This window comes from Coturnix japonica, chromosome 5 (assembly GCF_001577835.2).
Source record: "Coturnix japonica isolate 7356 chromosome 5, Coturnix japonica 2.1, whole genome shotgun sequence".
NCBI classification, from domain to species: Eukaryota; Metazoa; Chordata; class Aves; order Galliformes; family Phasianidae; genus Coturnix; species Coturnix japonica.
In genome coordinates, this window is record NC_029520.1 from 6,473,993 (window position 1) to 6,484,349 (window position 10,357).

Below are 10,357 nucleotides of genomic sequence, written 5' to 3' on the forward strand. Positions count from 1 at the left end.
ACAAGATGTGTAGAATCTTGAGAGTTTAGATAATTTTCCTGTTGAACAGGAGCAAATGGGAAAAGCAAGCAAAAGAATTCTGTACTAGAATTCTGGTACTGATAAAACTTCAATTATGTAGTTTTCCTTCCAGTTTACTAATCATGTTTATTAAATGTAGGCTAAAGAAGGAGCCAACCTTGCAGCTGTTGAAATATCAAAACTGAAGGCCAAGGTTGATGATTTGGAGAAGGCACTGCACCAGACAAAAGCCTTCCAAGCAGAAACTGAGAGGGAGATTGCATCATACCAGAGTGAACTTGCTGGATTGAGGTATGAATGTTTAAATTGCATTAACAAGTAATGCATAAGGCTTTTGCTTGAAATTCTTCATTGATTTAAGCCTGACATATAACTGACAAAGAGAATTACGTATAATTTATCAGAAGAATATTTTCATAATGTGCACAGTCACATTGTCATCTAAGTAAAAGTTACCACTGATAAACCTGACATTTCCTCCCAGTTTTTTGTTATTGTTGTTTTTAAGTAGATGTCTGAAATATTGCAGATTTGACTCAACTGTGTGTTGAAAATAATCATAGAATTGCTCAGGTTGGGAAACACCTTAAACATCACTGAGTCCAAACATAACCTAACCACACTACCCTTACTAACAACCCTCCACTAAGTCATGTCCCTGAGCACCACATCCAGAAAGGTTTTAAACACACCCAGGGATGGTGACTCAGCCACCTCCCTAGAGAGACTATTCCAGTGCTTAATAACCCTTTATCTAAAGGCGTGTTTCCTGATACCCAACCTAAACTTTCCCTGGTGCAACTTAAGGCCATTTCCCCTCATCCTGCCACCAGTGTGAAGAGACCATCTCCTCTCTCACTGTAAGCACCTTTAATCTTCATAATAATCTTCATAATCTTCATTTCACATTTGAGTAATGTTTTTGTAAATTCAAATGTCCACTTCTGCATTGTTCACATCTTCTATTATCTGTGACAAATAATGTCACACCTTCTATCTAATGCTGTGAATGCCATTTTGAAGAGACATCAGTATTGAGAATACTCATAAAATGTACCACGTTTGCATATAAGTGTTTAAAAACTGCCATTTGTGTTAGAAATAACAGTCTTATTGTTTGCATTGATTTCTGTATAGTATATTTTCATTTAATAGCTGGTTTCTTATTTCGCAATCAGGATGGAAAAGAACCTCCTCCTCTCAGAGTCCCAAGCACTGCGAAATCAATATCAAATGACAGTTGCTGAGAAAGACCGTCAGATTGCAGAACTGCAGAAGCTGCAAGAAGACATCATTGTTAAGAAATCAATCTCCACTGGCAACATTTACCCAGTCAAGGTAAACAAAATACAGCAGGAAGCATCAACCTAGTTCAGTCAATTTACTTTACTAAATTTGCAGTTTGCTTCCTAAGTGTGAGCAATCTAGTATGTGATAGCGAAGGCTGATATGCTATAGAGTGCATCATCTGTATTTCACTATTCTGGGGGGCAGACAAATAGCAAGCTACAACTGCAACAGGTCAGTGAATTGCAATACTTAGGAACACATTTTAAATAGAGCCAGGTGTGTAGGTATGGTTCAACTTCTTTTAAATTAAAAAAAAGAAGTTTGTTACATTTATAAACCAACAGAGGAAACTCACTGTTGCAGTATGTTTTGATGGATAAAAAGCATGCAAAGAAGCTTCATAAATAAAATGATAGTTATCAAACCAAAGGTGAAGAACTCTCATGAACCAGTAACTGGTTATTCATTCTTAGCCAGTGAGTATCAATTTGTTATGGTTAAACTGTAAGGTAGCTTTATTTTCTCTTTACATAATTGATAACATTAATAAATTCCTTAAGTAATTTAGTAAACTGCTGTTTTAGATTATTTAAATCCAGAATATAATATGAAGAAGTTCAAACCTGGTGAATGACCACAAGTATGATTCAGAAGCAGACGTGGTGCTGATAAATACAGAGATTTATATTGGAAAGGGGGGGGGGGGGGGAAAGTAACGCAGTTTATGGCTTTCTCACTTAATTTTATCCGATCAGGAGGGCTGGAGCTTTCAGACAACTCACAGAGGAGTTCTTACATAGTAGCTGAGGTAAAATGTATTATGTCCTTAGGAGGAAATTAACTATGGGTCTGTAATTCTTGTGCCAATATTCTGCCTATCATGAGTCATTTGCAGTTCGTGCTATTATAAAACCCATGTTGCTACTTGTTCCTATGACACGCATTCAAAAGAGAAGTAGAATGCTGTACTATTATTTGAAGGGTGCCAACAATGTGTTTATCAGTTACTGAGTCCTTGCATGCTCTTAGACTTAATTAGCTGCCAGGCAGACTGTGGTACAGGCTATACTTGTTTTTCTCTCAGCTGAAAATATCATGTATACTATATTTTCCTTAGCCACTGATTATAATTATCAGTATGTATATATAAAATCACTAAAGACAGAAGTAGCATAACTTCTTTTGAGACATGAACATCTTAAATTTTTTTAAATCCAATTTTAAGTGTGTCTAACTGATGCTAGTGTTATTGGTACAGATGGACAAACAGGGTTACTTGCTTGTATCTTACTTCACAACAAACAGTGTTAATCAGTTGTTTTGGATGTTGAGTAAATGGTAGGTAAAGTGGAGCAAAGCCATTAACTCTACACTTCACCTCAGCTTCACAGAAGCATTGTAATAAAATTGTTTTGAAAGAGTGAAAACGTGATATAGAAAACAAGAAAATTCAGAAAAGATTGAGGTTTGTTCATGTTAGAGAAGAAATCAAAGAGATAAATGGTCTAACTGTAGTGTACGATGTGTGTCTATGAACTGAGAATCTTTACTCTTGCTTCTTGTGAATCCAAGATAAAGTGATATGAAAAACTAGTAAAGAGATGTGCTCTTTTAGATAGCATGAACTTTTTCAAGATATATGATTTCTACAATCTGTTTTCAGGTACACGTTTTTTAACAGGATCAAAAAAGAAACTGGTAATTTACATGGATAGCAACAGCATTCAGAACTTGCATACTTGGTGCTAGCAAATTCATAAGAACATAAATCAATCTCTTAAGTATTTGTTGATGAGAGTATTACCGTACTGTGGGGAGAAGGGAGAGAGGTGCCTAATGGAAGCACTGTTATCCTTTCCCTGAAGCAGCTGGAGTTGGGTTCTAGCAGGAACAAAATACCAAATTTAGAAAGACAACAGCTGAGACCCAGTTATCTGCTTTCATAGATTATCATTAAAGGTTCAAGGAAAATGTTATTTTGGAGTAATATTTTCATTTGCTTTTTCTGTACCAAAGGAAATAGAGGTAAGCCATCTTCCATTAATTTCACTAAAAATGATGTTTCAGCTGATGAAATTTATAGCTGTCATATACTATTCATTTTTTTTGTGTGTTCAAGATGACAAACAAGGGCTGTTGAACTTCATTGTCTGCTGGGTTATGAAGTACCTTATAAAAGTCTTTATTTCATGATTGTATGGGAAAATAGAATCCAGAAACCATTGAAGGTAGTTCACTTTCCTTCATTATTAGACATTAGCATCATAGCTTTGGTCTACCAGATATTCACAACTTCACCCACTTTCCACTTCCACGATTCACACCATTTGTAATTTTTTTTCTATGAAGTTTGTAGATTAAGAAGTAGTAGGTTTTTCGTAAATAAACATGTGGAATTACCTTATAGAAAGGAAGTGATCTTGTGAAAAGGGAGTCATTGTGTAGTCCTTATGTATATTTAATTTGAATTATTTAGAAAATTCCTTTACCATCTAACCTGAATATGCTGATACTTCTTAAGGTTTTGGAAACTGCCTCCCTTGTTGGAGGTGCAGACACCCCTGAGGACGTCAAGCATGTGTTGGCTGAAAGAAATCGTCTTCAGAATGAGCTACAGCGCTGTCTTCAGGAGATGCACCAGAAGGATCTGCATTTACATCAGATTAATTCAAAGGTAACTTAAAGCAACAACTGTTATCCTAAATAGTCAATGTGAACCTGAGCTGTTAACAACACAGAGAAATATGGCTAAACTGGTGGTATCTTGTATAATTGAAACTTCACTTCAAAACTTAGAATTCTTCAAAAAATTCCATTTGGCTCAGACTAGAAATTGCAGCATAAACTCAGTATTACGTTCTTTCTGGCTACATATTTGTCTGAGAGATGTTTATTTGAATCTGCATTCTAAGGAAATTTCTTTTGAATGGAGTGTTGCTAAGCTTGAATTCAAGTATTTTTCATTAGAAAAATAGAACAAAATTTTAACTATCTCATACCGAACAAGAAATACCTCTAAAATGTTTCCTCAGTGTCTTTATGAAGTGGGTTTGCTTGTGGATGTGTTTTGCTTACAAAAGTTTGTAAATGTTTTTGGATACTCACTAAGCACTTATCCTGTGTATCTCGCTATTCAGAAAGAGTTAGGTTTGTTGCATTTCATCTGTAATTGTGTCTGTTTTTACTGCTTCACCAGAGCATTTAATGAATGTGATAACAATTTCAACCAAATATTGAAACTGTCGTAGAAATCTTGACCTACAAGTGAAGATGGATGATTGGGAAAGGGTGAAGAACCATATTGCTGTTTTGTTATTGAGAATATGAAAACTTGACTGCTTTTACATACTTCAGCTTTCTGATGAACACCTTTTTCCTGGAATTACTGTTTTGAGCATATAGATTATAGAGACAATACTCAGGTTTTGTTATTTCTACTTCTCATAAAACAGCTAGTTCAGTCTTACTAAGATGACCTTGCCAAAACGTGGATGCAGTTCTGAAAACTGTATGCAGTTACTTTCAAACTTTCAACAACAGATCTCATTTCTAATGATTTCCTGAATGAGATAGTACTTGTGTTTGCTTTATTGGGCTTTTTGAATAATTTAAATTATAATTTCTTTCAGAATGTGCAGTCAGCAGAAGAGAACGCTGTGTTGTCTGCCCAGCTGAAAACTCTGTCTCAGACTCTAAGGGATAATCAGCTTCGTTACACTGATTTGCAGAATCGTTATTTAAGACTGGAGAGGGAATATCAAACAATGCAGGTGACATCCTTCCAGGGCACCATTCAGGTAAATGAACATAGAGAACATTTTTAGGGCACTTTCCATACTTGCGCCTTTGCTGGTTTTTTTTTTGCTGAACAAAAATAAACATTACAGAGCATTTACTTATCGTTTTTTAATTGCTTTGCTGATACAGTAGTCTGTGACACACTGAAGGTAACTATTGCTATAAAGCTGTTTTTTTAATTAGATTTTTCAGGAAGCTCTTTACAGATGCTGTTTTCATTTTGAACCATCTTTTTTTTTTTAATTGGCCACAACTGGCAGGGTAATTGGATGATCACTGATTAATGGATTAGCAAGATTTACTGATAATTTCACAGCAGTCACAAACCACTTTGCAAAGTCATTTGTAATATTTTGGGAAGTGAGATCTGTTTATCAAGTTCAGCATCTCAGTACCCTTTGCAACCTATCATACACATGTAAGCTTATCTCTTCGTGATCCATTCATTTCTAAAATGCTTTCCTATACTGCCTTGTTTAGTTAATAATGACTGAATAATGGAAGAACCTAAAATATTTTGTGGATTCATATATAAACCCTCTCCAGAAACAAAAATAACAAGGAGAACTGTACACTGAAAAAGCAATTAATCCCTACTTCTTATCTCACAGAAAATTCAGGTTCCATTTCCTTAACGTGTTGATTACAAAGCATGGGGCTGCTTAAGGCCAGTTCTCAGTGCTTCTGCACTGCCTAAAGCTCACTAGCTCTGTATTTAAACATTGTTTACGTTAGTCGTAGCCTATCTTGGAGGAAATAAAAGGGAGATCTACTTTATTCAGTCTCGTAGCATCGCCTATCACTGCATCTTACTGAATATCCTAATATTTCTGTTCTGCTGTTTGTGTTAGACCATAGCAACAAACTATGCAGCTAGAGCTAGTAACTAACCCAAATACTCTGATGTTATCATGAAGGGGCAAAACATAACAGGGTATTCTGTACAAAATCCACAAATATGAGAAAAAGAATACAATCTTATGTAGAATTCTGCTGCTGCCTCTGTTTGAAGTGTCTTGTTTGTATGGCTTGATACACTACCACACAGATATTTTGTCTCAGATTCTGATAGTAGAATAGCTGTGCTATTAATGAAACTGTGGTCAGTCTGTTATGTTACTGTGTGCATTTGTAGATGAATTTCTTGAACTTCAGACGTAGCTCAGATTGCTGTGTTGTGCAGCATACATGTATCTTCCAAGTCCAGCAGCACACAGAGACAGCTGTCATTTTTTACTTAGAAAACAGGTTTGGAAAATTGTGGGTTTGGAAATTAAATGATTGAATGACACAAGAGAGTTTTGTTCCCCTGCTGTGTGTTGCTCATGGCTTCTTTAAATGATATAAAGATTTTTATACAACTAGGAAAATTGTGACTAGCTCTTTCCCCTTTTAATAGGATGAAACTAGAGCAGAAGTTCCCCCTGGAGCACCACAGGAAAGATCTGCAGTTATTGTTGAAATAGACAATATGGAGCTAAGTGAACTCAGAAAAAGGTCAGAACTGAAGAGTGTTATTAGCAATATTTTTTTTTTCTAACAGCTGTATTATAAGTGCATATATAATGCTTTTCTCTCTCTTTTGGGAAAGGGAAGGATGTTGATTTACAGTACATTAAATGTGTCAGTCATATTCTTACAATATTAGTACTTGATTGTATTTCAATATTTCAAAATCTATCTAATTGCAGGCTTGCAGACACTGAGCAACAATATGACTCAGTGCAGCAGGCTCTCTCACAGCTTACACAAACACTAGCAGAAGAAAAGAGAAGGAGAGAAGCTGCAGAAGAAGCTCTTGGACTCTCTGAAGAGCTAAGTAACAGGTAAACTATACTGTGAAATGTTTGTTTTTTTTTTCTTTTGAAGGCATATTATGGATTGCTATATTAAACCCTTATGCAAGTATGAAAAAACCTGTGTATTCAGAGAGCTTAAGCCACCTTCCTCTTCTGCTTCCTCTTGTGGCTCAGCTTCTTTTTGAATGGGTTCATCCTGAGGTTTTCATTTACAGTAGTTTAGAGCAAATGCAAAGTGTACTACAGAACTGAAAATCTACGTCAGGTTTTTTTTTTTTTTGTCTGCCTTTTATATTTAGTGCTGATTTTTCTGTTGAAGTTAGATTTTTGACAATTGAATTAAGACTTTAAGTGTAGTACCTGAAGCAATGAAAAATGCATTTGTAACTGTTAAAAAGCAAGTTCTAACTCTGTGGATCAAGAAAATGTTAATAGCCTTAGCTTTTATTGTTTACAATTTAATCTCTTGCTTCTGATAACTCAGTGTTATTTTTGCCAAGTTAGAAGAAATATACACATTGTGACTTTGGTACCATCATGGTTTAGATTTAAAATTCCCCAAATCATCTGCCCAAGTAAAATCTTCTTTGGTATCATAATCTTAAAACTGCTATTTAACCAGCTAGCAATGATGAGGATTATTCAGAATAAATAGCACTCTTTCTTGGAAAGAGTCGTTTTGGAGGGCCACAAAGTTGGTGAAGGGCCTGGAGCATCTTTTTTATGAAGAAAGGCTAAGTGAACTGGATCTGTTTATCCTTGAGAAAAGACCTATGATTCTGTGAACACTCTGAGAATAGTCTGCAAATGGTTTATGTTGCCATCATTCTCTAAGTCTTACTGCTTTTTATAGGGAGCTCTCTCCAGTAATTTAAATGTACAATATGATGTTTGTTTGTTTTTTTTGTTTTAATCTGAATTTGGTATTTTGGAAGAGCAGGCAATTCTGTATTCCATTGACTTCCTTTAACTTTCCTCTAGAGTTGAAGTCAGTAGTTACAGGTCTGTACCTAGCGAATACACTATTCGAATGGAAACAGAGGAGGAAAGAGAAGCTTTAATCATCAGTCCTAGTGAACATGTTACTGTAAGAAAGGTAAGTAAATTATATGCTTTTAAAAAACGCCATATTATAGGCTGCTTAAGTGGTACATATGTTGTCTTATTGTTAATTGCAGATAGGACTGAAGGCAACAACAGTTCATTATTTTCTTTCAAGCTACTCTTCGTTCCTCTGGTCTTTCTCTGCTTTACCTCTGTCTCTTTTGTTCGTTCTTGGAGTGCCCATTTTCCTTCTGAGTTTCTGGGAATTGCTGAATGTAGGTTATCCTCTTTGTATGTAAATGCTGGCACAAAGCAGCTACTTGTTTAATCTGCCATTAGTCCAAAATGCTGACTGAAGCACACTTTTATTGTGTTACATATCATGGGATGTGTAGGCTACAGAGGGGTCCACTCAACATAGCAAAGTAGGCGGTGAAAAAATTCATTCTATTCTGGTTGTGGATGGTGAGTCAAAAACAGGTAGCTGTGCAAAACGTGCCACATTACACATAACATATGTTCAAACCAAAATACAAGCGACCTAAAATTTGATTTGATTACATATCAGGCCATTAAATAAAGTTTATATGCATATAATTATATGTCTTTGTCTCTAGTATGCGTATGTAATTACACAGCATACGAACACTTTATGTTCGTTCATATTCCCCTTCATTAATGCTGTTTTCTTTTATCTTTAAATCATGTTTATGTCCTCTGCTGCATCAGAGTTAGAATGTTTGCAGTGCCAGAGAAGTCTAGGTTACAGTGGAATTGCTTCTTACGTATTTATGATCACTTTCTTTCCTAACCAGGTGAAAAGAGGAGCCCTTTCCTTCAGAAGATGGCTTCGAGGACGAAGTCTTACCTGTTCTAAGCTGCTGACCTCCAGAGCAAAATCCCGCTATTTATTCCTTACATACCTGGTTACACTACATCTTATTGTTTTATTGTGCCTCACTGGTGTTCTCTGAGTACACTGCATTTTCTGAGTAAATTATTTTCTTATAGGTAATGGTGTGCCAATTCAAGATAATTTTTCACATGCTGCTGTTGAGCTATGCACTGGACACAGTTGTATATATTCTTGTTACACTATATGAATCTTGAGCTTCTTGTAAGAAATTTATGTATATCACAGTTGTCCCAAAGTTGACTTGAATTGCTCTTTAACAGTGGGGTATTATATTTGCTAAGGAGAAAATATTGCCCTCGTTTGCCCTATAAAGAAACTGCTGCATACAAGTTATTTAATATTGCTTGTGAGTACATAATGAATGATTACTACTGAATGGGTTGTAAATGATATCTTTTCTAAATAAATTTTATTTTAAGAGTTGAACTATACAGTTTAAAGGAATATTCAGCTATTACTGTCTATTGGCTTCTTGATTACAACAGGGAGTTCTAAAGAGTGCAATAAAGAAAGAAGAACTGGATTTTGATTTCCTTTTATTTTCATTCAAAAAATAAGCTTAAGTCAATGTTCTTTGGCTATATTAAGCCTTTTTAGTTTGTGTTGGCTGTTTCAAGGTACAGAGGTCTGTATATGGTAATATGGTAAGGTGAAGTATATGCTTCAGTCTGAACTGAGAATTGGCATGAAGAAATGTCTTAAGCTTCTTATACTTCTTTATTGTCATTTCAGAGGTGTAATTTCTGTAACTTTTTGTGTGTTTAAATTTACTTCCAATTTGTGTTGTCCTGATGGGTTTCAGTTAATGTCTGTCTTGTGGCCAAATGTGACTTAGCTGCTCAACAGATGAACTTCAGGCTCATAAACCTATGGTCTTACATATCTTATATACTTTGAATTACAAATGAGGAGTTGTTGCATTTTCAACTGGTAGGCTATGAAAAGCAGAGGATTTGCACTCAGTTTCTGTAGGTACAAAACCAGATTATTTGCAAAGGCTGTGGTGACTAGAAGCTAGAATGTTGTTTTTACTCTCGGTGCTGTTCATTGTTTGTTCTGTCTGTGTTTCCATTCATACCTGTATAAAATGGAGATGCATTCAAAATAAGCCAAGTCTATGAGAGTAGACATAAAGTCACAAGAAGATAAGACCATTTGTTTTCCTAACTAGACTAAAATACTGTGGGAAAAGGTAATGAATATGAAATCAAAGGATTCCATCAGTTTTACAAGGTAGACTTGAGTATTCATGAAGTAAATTATCTGCCTGTGTTACAAGGATTTTTGTACATGGCTGTCTTCCACTGTGCATGGTCACATGGTGGGAGAAAGGGGGATAGGTTGAGAGTTGATGTTTGCAGGGTTAACATTTACTGAATTATATCTGAAGTTTTCTTTTGTGATGTGGAATGGGAAATATCACTGGCCTTAATTATCTAGGTAACGAAGGTAAAGCCTAGAAACTTTCTTCTTATGGTGAATTTGTAAT

General features: G+C 35.5%; 1 protein-coding gene across 7 annotated transcripts in view; it reads left to right on the forward strand.

The window, feature by feature from the left end:
• LOC107314382 (golgin subfamily B member 1-like) overlaps positions 1–9,391 on the forward strand; it is a 42,301-nt gene extending 32,910 nt beyond the window's left edge. For all 7 annotated transcript variants that reach the window (XM_015863536.2, XM_015863542.2, XM_015863539.2 and 4 more), the window contains 8 exons: positions 161–312; positions 1,200–1,359; positions 3,833–3,985; positions 4,941–5,108; positions 6,509–6,606; positions 6,801–6,935; positions 7,890–8,004; positions 8,768–9,391. In XM_015863536.2, coding sequence (XP_015719022.1) covers positions 161–312; positions 1,200–1,359; positions 3,833–3,985; positions 4,941–5,108; positions 6,509–6,606; positions 6,801–6,935; positions 7,890–8,004; positions 8,768–8,926 — 1,140 coding nt within the window. In that variant the 3' untranslated portion in view covers positions 8,927–9,391. The remainder of the gene's footprint in view (positions 1–160; positions 313–1,199; positions 1,360–3,832; positions 3,986–4,940; positions 5,109–6,508; positions 6,607–6,800; positions 6,936–7,889; positions 8,005–8,767) is intronic.
• Positions 9,392–10,357: the final 966 nt, after the last annotated feature.